Source organism: Polypterus senegalus, chromosome 8 (assembly GCF_016835505.1).
Source record: "Polypterus senegalus isolate Bchr_013 chromosome 8, ASM1683550v1, whole genome shotgun sequence".
NCBI lineage: Eukaryota > Metazoa > Chordata > Cladistia > Polypteriformes > Polypteridae > Polypterus > Polypterus senegalus.
In genome coordinates this window covers 184,390,849-184,406,744 of record NC_053161.1, presented here as the reverse complement: position 1 = coordinate 184,406,744, position 15,896 = coordinate 184,390,849, and the positions used below count along the sequence as shown (strand labels likewise).

Genomic DNA, 15,896 nt, shown 5'->3' with positions numbered 1-15,896 from the left:
GTGAGCCGCTGAATATGGTTTTATATGTCACTCTCTCGCTTCTAATTGTTTCGCTGCCTTCTTAATTATATAATGTATGTTTTCTTCAGCGGTTTTTGGAGCTCTTCCTGGTTTTCTACGTACTGCGTGATTACATGGGAGGCGTGATGATGTCACACGAAACTCCACGGCTTTCGAGCTCAACTCCATTACAGTATATGCAGAAAAATAGCTTCCAGTTATGACCATTACGCGTAGAATTTCGAAATGAAACCTGCCCAACTTTTGTAAGGAAGCTTTAAGGAATGAGCCTGCCAAATTTCAGCCTTCTACCATTACGGGAAGTTGGAGAATTAGTGATGAGTCAGTCAGTCAGTCAGTGAGGGCTTTGCCTTTTATTAGTATACTAGCAAAATACCCGTGCTTCGCAGCGGCGAAGTACTGCCTTAAAATTTTTATTAAGAAGAAAATTAAACCTTTTTAAACTGACGGAAAATATACCAATAATTATTTGTTAAGGATCTCTTTGTATGCCACATTGTGAGTTCGGCCCTCCGGTTGTAATATGACCAAGCTGTGCGCTGAGCTTACTCTTGAGCATGCAACGTACAGTTGGCCATGTGAACAGTAATCTTGTTTCAAATCTCACAGCTTGGATTGCTGCTGTCATAATCGGTTTGAGTTTCATGGTTTGTTTCAATTACGACGGTATTTGCAGGACTTGTGTTGAAGAGACATTCAGCATCTGTCAAGCGTTGTAAGTATACAACCGGTTTCATTGATAACTTCACATCCAGCTTTTAAGAGTTTAAACAATTATAAACATCAAAGTGTCCACTACTGAAATCGTCACCTGTGAATCTAAGATGTTTAAGAGGCATTGGCGGTTGTCGAAAGGTGTAAAATATTTGGCCATTTCGGTACACTTGAAAGCGACAACCGGACAATTCAGCGTCAGCCATCAACTCACATGCAGATCCATTGGTGAAGGGCTTAAGCATTTCACTCTTATAGTGCTCCTGTGTAGTATAATTATCTCCTGTACCGTCATCAGTCCACGCCTTCAACCTGTCCCAGTCATTCAATACATAAGACACAATATCAAGAGTGAGCCTGATATTGCCGTGCAATATGTAACAAAGAGAATGGAAAAGGTAGGTGCCATCTCCGGGCATGGAAACCACTCGGTAAGTGACAGTTCTTTGATCGATGGTGATCACCTTGATAGACATGTTAATGGGGGTACGGTTGGAATGATAAAGGAAATGGGTACCTGAACAATGTAAGGTAAGTCTAAAATACCTACACAATAACTATAATCGTAATAAATGAACAATAAAACAGCAGAGAAGCTGTGGATTAAATAAAAAGGCTGTAGTTATCAGCAGGGAGACGTGAATCCCGTGGCGAAGCAAGGAAAGGAATGTAGAGACAGGAGCGACGGGCGGCCTTATATAGGCAGGCAGCCAACAACGGGGGGGACCCAACGCCGCCTCACATGGTGACCGAGCTGCAGGCTATGGACGTATATATATGTACGTAAGTAGGATTCAGTTAGCGTTGGGAACCCGCGTACCAAATTTCTTGAAGATGGGCCCATAAGTAACAAAGACTGTTGAAAAGTTCAATATGGCAGCCGACAGTGGCATCATACCACCGAAATAAGTACGTACATTGGTTTCGGTTAGTTCAGGGAAGCCGCCTTGAAATGAAACCTGCTTAACTTTTGTAAGTAAGCTGTAAGGAATGAGCCTGCCAAATTTCAGCCTTCTACCTACACAGGAAGTTGGAGAATTAGTGACATTGGAAACAATATGGCAGCTGATAGTGGCATCATACCAATGAAATAAGTTCGTACATCGGTTTTGGTTAGCGCAGGGAAGCCACCTACCAAATTTCGTGAAGATGAAGCCATAAATAAGAAAGTTCAACATGGCGAACGTTGTCAACCGTTATGACCGCTATGCGTAGAATTTCGAAATAAAACCTGCTTAATTTTTGTAAGTAAGCTGTAAGGAACGAGCCTGCCAAATTTCAGCCTTCTACCTACACGGGAAGTTGGAGAATTAGTCACGTTGGAAAGTTCAATATGGCAGCTCAAAAGTGGCGTCATACCACCGAAATAAGTACGTACATCGGTTTTGGTTAGCGCAGGGAAGCCACCTACCAAATTTCGTGAAGATGGGGTCATAAATAAGAAAGTTCAACATGGCGGACGTTGTCAACCGTTATCGACCATTATGACCGTTACGTGTAGAATTTTGAAATGAAACCTGCTTATCTTTTGTAAGTAAGCTGTAAGGAATAAGCCTGCGAAATTTCAGCCTTCTACCTATACAGGAAGTTGGAGAATTAGTGATGAGTGAGTGAGTGAGTGAGGGCTTTGCCTTTTATTAGTATAGATAGTCCCTGACAAAAGTCTTGTCGCTTCTCTATTTTGTAGAAACTCCTGCTATTAACCTGACTTTTAATTAATCAACTGGTGTTAGAAATAGCTCATATGAAAAGCTAAAGCCTCCCAAATGATGTTTAATGCACTGAAATAAATTAGTTTCACTGAAAAAAGATTTATCATTTACTCAAGACAGAAAGGTCAAATTTGGGCAAGACAAAAGTTTTGTCGCCTATACAGAAAATGAACAACTTTACTGCAAATCCAAAAATATGTCAGCAAATTAAGTAGTGGTGCTGTGGGATCCAAATTTAATATCTTGTACGACTTCCATGAGCTTGAAGGACAGCATCCATGCTGTTTGGCAAGGATTCATACAATTTATTGATGAAGTCACCAGGAATAGCAAAGAAAACAGTCTTGCATGCCTCCCAGAGTTCATCAATATTCTTTGGTTTCATCTTCCATGCTTCCTCTTCATCTTACCCCACATATGCTCAATGATGTTCATGTCTGGTGACTGGGCTGGCCAATCCTGGAGCATCTTGATCTTCTTTGCTTTAAGGAACTTTGATGTGGAGATGGAAGTATACTCAGCAAAAAAAGAAACGTCCTCTGACTTTCAACTGTTTTTACTTTCAGTAAACTTAATGTGTAAATATTTGTATGAACACTAAAAGAGTCAACACCATAAGACATAAACTAAAAATATTTCACAATGTGTCTCTGAATGAAGGGAGGCTCAAAATCAAAAGTACCAGTCAGTATCTGGTGTGGCCACCAGCTGCTTGAAGTACTGCAGTGCATCTCCTCCTCATGGACTGGACCAGATTTGTCAGTTCTTGCTGTGAGATGTTACCCCACTCTTCCACCAAGGCACCTGCAAGTTCCTGGACATCCCGGGCAGTTGTTGTGGCCATCCTGTACCTGTCACGCAGGTGTGATATTCGGATGTACCGATCCTGTGCAGGTGTTGTTACACGTGGTCTTCCACTGCGAGGATGATCAGCTGTCCTTCCTGTCTCCCTGTAGCGCTGTCTTAGGCGTCTCACAGTGCGGACATGGCAATTTATTGCCCTAGCCACATCAGCAGTCCTCATGCCTCCCTGCAGCATGCCAAATGCATGTTCACGCAAATGAGCAGGAACCCTGGGCATCTTTCTTTGGGTGTTTTTCAGAGTCGGTAGACAAGTCTCTTTAGTGTCCTGCATTTTTAGAACTGTGACCTTAAATGCCTACTTTCTGTAAGCTGTTAAGGTCTTAACGACCATTCCACAGGTGCATGTTAATTAATTGATTATGGTTAATTGAACATGCATGGAAAACATTGTTTAAACCCTTTACAATGAAGATCTGTAAAGTTATTTGGATTTTTAAAACATTATTGTTGAAATACACAGTCCTGAAAAAGGGACGTTTCTTTTTTTGCTGAGTATATGTGATGGAGCACCATCCTGCTGCAGAATTTGGCCTTTTTTATGGTTGGGAATATAAGAGGTAGCTAAGATTTCTTGGTATTTTAGACTATTGATGTTGCCTTCCACCCTGCAGATCCCTCGCATACCCCCATACTGGATGTAACCCCAGACCATGATTTTGCCTCCACCAAACTTCACTGTTTTCTGGGTAAATCTCGGCTCCATGCGGGTTCCAGTAGGTCTCCTGCAATATTTGCGGTGACTGTGGTGTAATTCAACAGAAGATTCATCTGAAAAATCCGCCTTCTGCCACTTTTCCAGCGTCAATCCTTTTAGCAGGCTGTGGGCCTTGGCAAATGCCATACGGTTTTTCAATTGTCTTTTGTTTAGTGCTGGCTTATGGGCACTGATTCGACCATGGAGGCCATTTCGAGACAGAATCCGACAAACTGTTCTGGTTGACACAGGGACTTCAGGTGACCAGGTCTCGTAGAGCTCTGCTGCAGTGGAAAATGGGCTGGCCTTGGATTTTCGAGCCAACAAACGGTCCTCTCGAGCAGTTGTTTTGCGGGGTCTTCCTGACCTGGGCTTGTCAAAAACGTCTCCAGTCTCTTCAAATCTTTTTTTTATCCTCTGAACTTGACGCTGAGACACATTGAAGGTGTTTGCCACATCAGCAGTGGATTTGGTCCTCAGCCTCTTGATAATCAACGCTTCAGTCTCAGGGTGAATCTTAGGCATGTTTGCAGAGGTCTAGTTGCAGTTGATGTGAAGGTCTAGTGTACTGGGCTTCTTGTTATACACACCTGAGACCTAATTGACCCATTATAAGTCACAGGTGAAGCTCATATGAAAAGGCGACAACACTTATGTCTTGCCAAAAATGGACTCAATGGGCTTTACCAAGCTGTGAATATTAGAATACTTTTTGTCAGTTTCGTTTTGCACTGAAACATTATTACAAAAGCTGATGGGATTAAAATGACCCATTTCTTGTAACAAAATCTTGATTAGTAATATATTTTAGCAGCACTTCAGGTCAATTTGTACACAAGCGACAAGACTTTTATCAGGGACTGTATATTATATATATATAAAATGTGTGTGCAATTTGTTTTGACATTGTTCACAGATTCACTTCTGTTATATTTAAACATACCATTTATTTATTCAATAAAAAATGTATGAAAAAGTATTGTATTTCCTTTTTTAAATTTATAAAAATGAACTGGCTCTGTATCAACATGGGTGAATTAAACCAATCACATGAGATGAATCTGCCCACAAACAACGGTGTGTTGTGTTGATTAAACTTGTAAGAAAGAATGTCACTGCACTCTGTACACATGGTGTTCATCATAAACTGAATTATTTCATTCTATTAAATTCTGCTCAGTTACTGCAGAATATTTTATTTTACAGCTGTTAAATTTAGTTCAGTTTTATTGTCTTAATAGGTAAGTTTGGTTTCTCAGGGGGGTTTAACAGAGACACCTTGAAACAATGTTAAAAACATCACTAAGAACAAACGTATTACAAATATTAACTACAGCAACAAGCACGTACTGTAAAAAAAATTGAAGTGATAACAGCTCACCCAAGTCTGTGGAAGTAAAATTACACTTCTTTGTCAGATTAATAGCCGTTGGAATAAATGATGATTTGAACCGGTGGCTTTATACTCTTGATTCCTTCAGTATCTGACCTGATTGCACAACTGAGAATGAATTGAAGAATCTGAACAAGTGGACTGTCACAGTTAACACTAAGGGGGACAGTCAGCACAAAGCCATGCAACACAGTGTTAATTCTTTTTTGTTGAAAAAGGACCATTTATTTCTATAAAACTGGTTGGCAACATTAGGTTTTGTAAACCTGATGCCTTAAGAGAAATGGCAATTTTATCAGTAATAATTGATACCCAAAGATATTTTTAAACAAATACAATTTGTCCATTGAAGGAAATTGCAACAATAGATCAAAACGGAAAGGGGACTTTATATAATTTATTACGTGAGTGAAAAAATAAAAACACTACATACTTATATACACACACACACACAATACCTGCCAAATAATACAAGGAGTACACAACATGTGTTTCACCCTAATTGGGGCTCATCAGGTATGCACACCTATGCTTCCCCTTACGGTAGTCGAACCTTGGACACCACGAAAGCTGCTTCATTTATTTAGCAGGATGAATATTTTCATTATGGTAAACTAATGTGGAACTAAAATGAATATACTGGAATGTCAAGTTGTGAATGGTGTGGAGGACTGCCGGTCCTCACCCCCAGGCCGCCAGGAGGAGCCCTCCCGACAGCAGGATAGTGCCCCGACGTCCAGCAGGGCCTCATGGACTTTGTAGTATTTATACACAGCCCTGCTGGATACCTTGGGGACCACCAGGTGTCGCTGTGGGGGGGGGCTTATGGGCTCTTTTGTGCCCTATAACCCGGGAGTACGTCACGGTTATGTGACAGGGAGGATGACGTGCTCCCGGGTTGAATAAAAGGACTGATTGCCCTGACACGGAAGGAATTAGGAACTATGGATTGATGGGACAGAAACACCAGGAGCTATAAAAGGACGGTGCCTCAGTCCAGACACTGAGTCAGAGTTGGGAGGAACGAGACGAAGCTTGTGAGGAGGAGGAAGGAGGTCAGAAAGAAAGAGAGAAAGAGAGAGAAAGAAAGAAAGAGAGAGAGAAAGAAGAAGAAGAGAAAGAGGAAGAAAGCAAGAGAGTTGGTGAGAGAAGGCATTGTGGTGCTCAAAGAAAAATAAAGGAGTGTGTTTTATACATCCTGGTGTCCGTCTGTCTGTGTCTGGGGGTGCATTTGCCACAATGGGTATGCACAGTTCAGATCGAGCCATGCCGTAAAGTGGATTTTTTTTTGTTTTTTTCATTAAGCGCATGCAGCATGTGTCACTACATGGTTCCTGTTACCAACCCAATCCCCGCGCGCATGCATGCGTATTGAAAGGCTACGTTATTGCACACTTTACGGTGCTGCCCCAATCTGTTTAATGCATGCATGAACACTTTACAGCATGCTAGGCTTTCAATACGCCTGCGTGAGCAAATCAGGCAGGCACGCACAACGGGTAGCAACAGCATGTACTCCGGTTGTATGCCTGTTTAGCAGTGTAGCAGTGAAAAAAGTCCCCCTTAAACATTTTCCCGCTGCGCCACGTTCTGAACGAGGTTTAGGCAATTTAAACTAGTGCTGCGGTATAAGAAAAATCCATATCAAAACAAAAATAAAAAACGGTTTTCTGTATGAACCAGTATATCGCCCAGCACTACTGGCGACGTAAGGCCGAGAAGGCAATGGGAGTCAGGAGGCTTGGAAGGTGGATGCCCCAGCATGAACGTCCTGGTCATTGGGGGAAACCAAGTCTCAGTTTGGAGAGTGCTGAACCGGAGCCAGGGATTGGAAAGCCTCCAGACCAGAAGGCAGAAGGAAGGCCAGTTAAAAGTTAGGGTCGCTCCCCTGGTGCATTGCATGAATGGGAGAAGCAGGGAAGTCGCCAGTCACCAGTTAAAGAATTCACCGGGCTTTGTTTTAAAGAGATTGTTTCATGCCATTGTTTTAAACTTCTATTGAATTTTAACCTCCACAGAATCACCTCTGTTTTATTGGATTATTTATTTAAAGATTTCAATGCACTGCACTCATTTATTTGAACAATTTGTCTTGTTGGTTTTAAATAAAAGCACTTTGCACTTTTTGTACCATCCCCTTGCTTTGTTGTGCCTCACTGCCTAGCTCATCGGTGACATTACCGACGGTGTCGGGTTCAAGGGCTCCCAGAAGCAAGATGGGAACATGGAGTGAACACGCATCGTCACAGAGCTGAAATGCCATTCGTGCTGACAGTCTTTCTTAAAGTGTGCTTGTCAGGAGGTGACCACCTTACTGGACCAAAGACACCATGTGTAGTGACTGAGACAGGCAGGCCAGGTAGACATTTAAGCTGGTTGTGGTGTTTAAATGGATTTTATGGTCTTGGTTTTACTTTGTATTAGTGGAGGAGTCTGGCAGATGGGGATTAAAGCTGGTGCCATCATTTTTTTGACAAACATCAGAGTGGCAAATCTTAGCCCTGCTAGAAATTCCATCCAAAAGATTTTTGTCAGACATTGACAGGTGGTCTGTTTATTCTCAGCAGTGGCTTTTCCCAGCCATGGTTTCCTTGCGTTTTATATTATTTACTGGCTTTTAAACATGTGTGGCTGGTCAGCTGGGGTGATATTGAGGATTTTGTTTCAATTAGCACCATTTTCTTGTCCACTTATGTTATATGAGCTTTGGTTCATGGTGGGGGTCTGCAGGGTTTTTAACTGGTGGATTTTTGTGTGCTTCTTAATTTGTAATTCACCTCACAATATATTTTCACATTCTCATTGCAGTATTTCTACTCAGTTACCTTTATTAGTGATGTGTAGTTTTGTCAACACAGCAAATAAAGGAAACACAAGTGTAGGTGTGAAACAACGTGTGGCTACGGCAAGGACTTACGTGTGTCCAGTCCTTGGTGTTTCACATTAATCCACTCCATTGTTTTATAAAAAAAAAAAAACAACATTTATTTTCCACAGTTAAAATGAAACTCAAGACAGACACGGTAAGAAAACTGAGTGTTTCAACCAACCTTATCAATCCACACAAAAATGTGCAATAACTTCCTATTTCCAATAATTCCCACTACCCAGCACTCCTTCTTTAAAGTAACAAAACCCAATTAAAACTGAATTATCTATCCCTATTCTTAATATATAAATTAATCTTTAACTACAGAATAAATTGAACATATTTTCATATTAACTGAACAGAAAAACGTTAATATAGAACTTGGCTCACACAACGTGTATGACGGAGGCATTAGGCGTCAGCAGAGGGTTTACAAAACAAACTGCCTGAACAAAGGGGACTTGATGATAAGGGACAGCAGCTAAAGTTTACAAGTCTTAATGAACATTAAAATCTCTGAAGCAGAATTGTATTGCAATTTAACAACTGGAAACAAGTTTCACATTTACCAGTTTTATCTTGTGAAAGTAAAGTAAACGTTCCACACAAACATACAACATCATAAAGAGTTTAATAATTACAACAGTGATAAACTCCTTTTAAATAGCTGCACCTCCAAGTACAGAGACGTTGGCAAGGTGGAGGTCTCTTCTGCCTCAATCTTCCTTAGAGCTCCATTGTCTGGAGATGTGAGATCCTGATGGACCAGTTTGCTATGGGTAATCAGTGGTGGGGCAGGACAAAGAACACCTCATTATTGGGTCTTGCCCAGAAAAGGGATGCTAGTCCTGACAGTGGTGTTCACATAAGAGTGATACACAGGGGTGACCCACACAGCCTGCCTGGGCTCTGCATGATACAGTTACATGTAGCAATCACCAAATTGGACTTGGCTTCCACCTCACCACCAAAGTCCAGTGCAAAACAAACTGGGACGAAAACCAGAGTACCTGTACAGGTCAGGAAATAGCTATCGACCATCATAGGGTCCACTCACATTCAAGACCACACCAAGATAAGTCAGACTTGCCAGGCCAATAAACCTGAGTATCTTTAGAGAAGTGAAGAAAATAAGAATAAAAGAGCAGACATGGAAACTGCATAGAGACTAAAAAAATAGGCTGAGATTCAAATTCAGTCTGACAGAACCACAAATTTCTATTAACTTCTCTAATGATCATTAACAGGCATTAGTGGTTTAGCTCTAGCAATGAAACATGGGAGTCTGTCATATTTCATAACAATTAAAAGAAAGAAAACACTTTTATATAATTGTCCATTTAAACAATGCACAGATTTTAAAAAGTAACATCCAGTGCTGCCACGATGGGCCATGTTTAACAGCTGCACCCGTGTTTGGTTTTCTTTGTTGTTATTTCTTTTTTTTTTCTGGAGAACTTGGATAACCGAAGTGGTGAGGAAGGTTTGACTCACATACCTGTGACAGCAACTGCCAGACCTGCACCCTTGGTCTCCCAGAGTCCCTGATCTAATTGCTGGGCTTCCAGCAGAGCTACAGAGTGGACGCTGAGGTAAAGAGAGTCCACAACAAGACAAGAAGGCACAGACTGGAGCTGCCTTCTGTCATCATGGGCAATGTAAAATCAAATGTTGGTCAGGAGCCCAAGGGAATATAAACTCAGCAGTCTCATGTGCATCAGTGAGACGAGGCTTAGAGCTGAAACACCGGACTCTGTGGGTGCACTGGATGGATTTAAAATTGTGCATAAGGACAGCAGCAGGAATAAAAGTGATAGGAACAAAGAATGTGGACTTGCCATTGTGAATGAAGAATAGTGCAACACTAGACACATTACTATTAAAAGCACCAGACCTGAATGTATTGCCGGGCGGGAGGGGGCTTACAATCTTATTCTATGCTGAGAGTTTTCATACGCCATTGTGCTTATAGTTTACATCTCCCCTCAGAAGATGTGGTAATCACAACAGACACAGTATATTCTTTTTTTTTTTTTTTAAAACAATGATTTATTGATTTTTTTGGAACAACACAAACAGCAACAAATCAGCACAGCCAAATACAAATAAAAAAAGAGAAGAGAAAAAAAAAAATACAGGTACATGAGTTACAGATATACATGTCTGGGTCAAAATATGTACAGCGTTTCACATTTGAAGTCAAGGGAAATAAAAAAGAAAAAAAAAAAAAGGGGAGAGAAAAAAAAAGGAATACAGACATTAATTATTGTGTTTAAAAACAAAATGTGATCCCCCTTTATGTAATAGCACAGCAAGATCACGAGGTAGGTGATCAAGCAAAGGCTGCCATATCCTACAGAATGCATTACAATTGCCCTTTATGATGGCACTGAGGCGCTCCATTGGCAGCACCTTGAACATTTCTCTGTACCATTGTGTAACAGTGGGGGGCTGTCTCTGAATCCATTGAAACAGTACACATCGCCTCGCTAAATGTAAAAGTTTACCTAACAAAAGCATCTGTACAGAAGACAGAGAGAGCCCTTCTATAGATAGACCCAGAACGAACAGCACAGGGTTCAGTGGGATCGTTTGGTGAAAGATGGAGCGAAGCTCTATAGCAATATTTTTCCAAAATCTAGTAATTAAAGGACATTGCCATATGCAATGGTAGTAGGTCCCCACATCCGTATTGCACTTTACACAAAGAGAAGAAATCTGAGGATGAATTTTATTTAGAAACTCTGGCGTACGCTGAAGTCTATGTAAAATTCTGTAATGGCTTTCCTGGAGTCTGTTACAGGAAAACAATTTCTTGGCAGATCTAAAAGTTTTGGACCATACTTCTGCACTAAGCTGAACTTCGAGGTCGGTTTCCCACCGAACCCTGGCCTTATCAGGGGTTACAAAATTCAAAGACAATAATTTCCCATAACAAAGAGAGATAAATTTCCTTTTTGTAATTATTTCCTCCTTAAATTTAAGAAGAAAGCTTTCAATAGGATTCAAAACTGGTTGATTGGCTGGAAATTTAAGGGAATTTACAAAATGTCTTACTTGTAGGAACCTAAAGAAGTGTTTCTGTGGTAAATTATATTTAATTTGAACTTGATTAAAGGCCATAAAACTACCCCTTTCAAACAGATCGCAAATAAATCTTATATTTTTAGAATGCCAATCATCAAATATACTAATGCCAATACCTGGGGGGAAAGCTTTATTCCTAATTAGAGGCTGCAGTGCACTAGAAAAACCTCTTCTTCCAGCGTGGGCAGCAATATTATGCCAAACCTTAAGTGTAGGCATCAAAATGAAATTATTTCTGACACCAAGAGGAAGGTCAGCCAGATCAATAGATAAAAGACTAAGAGGCGAAAGAGGGGCACAGCACCAAGTATCTACAGGTGGCTCGCCTTGGTATAGAAAGGAATGTAACCACTCTGAGATTATTTGTGCATGGCAAGCCCAGTAATAATATAAAAGGTTAGGAAGTGCCTGCCCCCCCTCATCTGTAGGTAGTTGTAAAATCTGTATCTTTAGTCTAGATTTCTTCCCATGCCATATAAATTTAGAAAGATATCCCTCAATCTCTGAGAATGTTTTTCTGTCGATCCTGAGAGGCAACATTTGTATGGGATATAATATTCTGGGTAAAACATTCATTTTGATTAAACTTATTCTACCCATCCAAGACAGGGGGAGGTCAAGCCACCTATTGAGGTCATTCCTGATTGAGGCCACAATTGGTTTAAAGTTCAACTTGTACAACTCTGTTGTGTCTGCGGACAACCTAATACCTAAATATGTAAAACCAGTGGTCGACCACCTGAAAGGAAAATTAGGAGGAGTGTCCCACCTCCCCCCATCACCCAGTGGCAAAGCTTCAGATTTATCATAATTTATTTTATACCCTGAAAAAAGGCCAAATTGATTAATGATATGTGTCAGTGCAGGAACAGATGTCTCTGGCTTAGTGAGAAAGAGCAACACGTCATCCGCGTAAAGGGAAATTCTGTATTCAGTATTCAACAAGGTTACCCCACAGATCTCAGGGTCAGTTCTTACAGCCTCAGCCAGTGGCTCCAATGCAAGTGCAAACAGTAGGGGAGAAAGGGGGCATCCCTGACGCGTTTCTCTACCCAGTGGGAAAACATCTGAGACCGAGCCGTTAACCAATACCCTTGCAGCTGGGGCCCCATACAACAGTTTGACCCACTTGACAAATTCAGATCCCAAACCAAATCTTTCCAAAAACAAAAAGACACAGTATATTCTGTAATAAGCAAACTCTACTGACCATCCCCGTGCTTTCATCACAATTTCAGGGGTGTCTGACCCGGTTTCACTTTCCTGCATCCTCACTGATTTTTAACTAGTTTGTGGACTGTACAGCAAAGGAAAACAAGACCCTGGACTTGCTGTGCGCCAGTGTTAAAGAGGCATATAACTCTGGTGCTTTGCCACCTTTATGCCGATCAGACCATAATTTATTACAGCATATACCCACATATAAACTCATTGTCAAGCAGCTGCCAATCACCAGCAGGATCATTCAGAAATGAACAACAAAGGCAGATGATGATCTGAAGGATGCCTTTGAGAACACAGAGTGGGATATGCTTTATGAGTCACACAACCAGGACACTGTGGGTGTCAGCCACTGTATCACAGACTACATCAAGCTTTCTGTGGATAGCACAGTCCTCACTAAGGCAGTGTGCTGTTTCCCCAAAAACAAACAATGGATCACAAAAAACCTGAAAGCCTACTGAATATGAAGAAGAAAGCCTGTAGGTCAGGAGATAAAGATGAAATGAAGGTGGTGCAGTCAGAGGTGAAGCAACAGCTTTGTGAGGAGAAAGCCCACTACAGAGACAAACGTGACCACAAGTTACAACAAAACAACATGAAGGAAGTGTGGAATGGGGTGAGGATCATCACTGGCTGTAGTAAAACATGCAGAGGAAGGGAACAAGAGCAGAGATAATGAACTGAAGCAGATCTTCAACAGGTTTGACTCCTTCTTGCCAGTCCAGTCCTCCCCAAACACTGCAGGCCTCTGTGTGCTCTGCAACTCAACATCAGCAAGACAAAAGAGCTCAAATCAAAAATCACAATTTATTTATAAAGCACAATTTAAAAAACACTACGTGTAAACTGATGTGCTGTACAATAAAAATCACAAAATATCAATAAACAAAGTAAATCAATAAACAAACAAAAAATAAACAAAAATGACATAAATACCAAACCTACTAAGTTAAAGGAACCACTTAGCAGATAAACAATTAACAGAAAAACACTGAACATAAAAGATAAATGGATACCCAAGTTACTCATATACAGTTAAAAGCAATCAAAAACAGGTGTGTTTTCAGTCTTGATCTAAACATTTGAGTTGATGGTGCTGACCTAATTTCAATTGGCAGAGCATTCCAAAACTTTGGAGCTACAACTACAGAGCTGGAGGTGGCAGAGTTAAAGATGCTAAGATTTGCACTGGGTATGACGAGGATGGACAGGATTAGAAATGACGATATTAGAGGGTCAGCTCAATTTGGACAGTTGGGAGACAAAGTCAGAGAGGTGACATTGCATTGGTGTGGACATGTGCAGAGGAGAGATGCTGGGTATATTGGGAGAAGGATGCAAAGGATAGAGCTGCCAGAGAAGAGAAAAAGAAGAAGGCCTAAGAGAAGGTTTATGGATGTGGTGAAAGAGAACGTGCAGGTGATGGATGTAACAGAACAAGATGACGAGGACAGAAAGATATGGAAGAAGATGATCTGCTGTAGCAACCCCTAATGGGAGCAGCTGAAAGAAGAAGAATTTTGCAAAACCCAGCTAATGAGCTGAGCTGATCCCCGACAGCCCCATCAGAAGCTGTTGGTCCAAATACAATAACCTCAGTCCTACTCCGATTGAGATTCAAAAAATTTATGGCCATCCAATGTTTGACATCATCATAACATTTATGTAGTGAATTTAAGGACTCCTTACTCATAGTAAAAATGAAATGTCATATTTGCAAAATTTGAACACAAGAGGTATTAAATACAAAGAAAACAACAAAGGTCCCAGAATAGTCTCCTGTGGAACACCATATTTCAAACGAGCAGTAGAGATAAAGACTAACTTGTTACCAACTGAAAAAGTCCTATTAGTGAAATAAGATTTGAACCAAGCTAGTGCACCCCCCTCGGATTCCTAGCCACTTACCCAACCTTGACGATATGTTGTGATTGATGGTATCAAAGGCTACAGTTAAATCCAAAAGCACTAAAACTGTCGAGACCCCAGAGTCAGCTGAAAGTATCATTAACAACCCTGAGTAAAGCTGTTTCAGTGTTGTGATAAGTTTTAAAACCGGACTGGTCTGATAACACAGTGGCGCAGGTTAAGAAGGGCCATAGCACACCGAACATCCTAAAGATTATCCAGGCTTTTCATGTATGAAGCAAGATGCTTCTGGGTGCTTTAAAATAAAAATGGGAGTCGACCACGTGAAGTGAATCGGAGACTCAAACACCAATGAATGGCAACAGCACCAGGGATGGGGTTCACAGGAGGATTCACAAAGTTCGCTGTTGGGCTGAAGAACACTAACGAGCCTCGCGTCTCACTCTCAAGTCGCGAGCGGTAGCCCAAGTGGAGCGAATTAAAACTCACACGTCAGTAAAGTGCGCCCCCAAACCCAGAGCACTTACCATCTGTCTGTCGGTGATGGAAAACTTTATAACCTCGTTGAAACTTCTGCCTCACTCTACAACAGTCTTCCTCTCGCGCGGCTGTCTCTACAATGCGAGAAGAAAGCGTGGCTTCAGTAGCCGTCGCCCTGGATGATGTCAGCCGTATGCGACCCTTGTTATACGTCACAGTTTGCTAAACAGTTGGACAATCACAGAGTAGAAATGAGCAGCAACAGCGCGGAGTGTGCGGACATTAAAAAAGTTCAACATGTGAAGAGCAGAGCGGGCACTCCGATGAGAGTCTCTGACGACTGGCTACCCAATGCTCTCTTCTTCTCGTATATGGCGCAAGTACGTACCTGTCCAGTGTGGCTCAACCCGCGTCTTCCACTCGACTGACCAGCATGTCCGTGTGGCCCCTTTGTTCAAATTATGATTAGCCAATACTTTCAACTTGCATTTACAGTTATCCCGCCTTCAGATCCGCCCATAATGTCTCCGGTCTGCAGCAATACCCTTCTCGACTCAAGCAACCGCAGGGGGAGCGGGTCTAGTTGACAGAACCGAGTGGACGATATCCACTGTTAATACTTTATTACTATAAAAACGGAACCAAATAATAGCGTACACATGAAGCTTAATTAAAACTAAACGTCTTGTAATAACAGTATTTCACCGCAACGAAATCGGTTTCGTCTGCTATGGCGCTACTTACTGAAAGCTTGGTATTTTGAACGTGTTCATAAACTTTCCTAAAGCTGCATCTACATATGAGACTGGAAGCACCTACAGCCAACGTCTCCAGCTCCAATGTACTTGCAGAGATAACAGAGATACGGGGCGGTGAAAGTGGAGGACATTGTGCTGCTTGCGAAAAATGAACTGAGCGGGCAGCGGCAGTCTAGTATGGAGGATACGCAAACGCGCAAAGTGCAGGCGG

The 15,896-nt window shown here is 41.5% G+C and overlaps 1 protein-coding gene across 1 annotated transcript in view; it reads right to left on the bottom strand.

Annotated features, from left to right (window-relative positions):
* Positions 1 to 15,559, bottom strand: part of LOC120534753 (zinc finger protein 721-like) — an 88,513-nt gene extending 72,954 nt beyond the window's left edge. The window contains exon 1 of the mRNA XM_039762334.1: positions 14,975 to 15,559. Within this exon, the coding sequence (XP_039618268.1) occupies positions 14,975 to 14,977 (3 nt within the window). The 5' untranslated portion in view covers positions 14,978 to 15,559. The remainder of the gene's footprint in view (positions 1 to 14,974) is intronic.
* Positions 15,560 to 15,896: the final 337 nt, after the last annotated feature.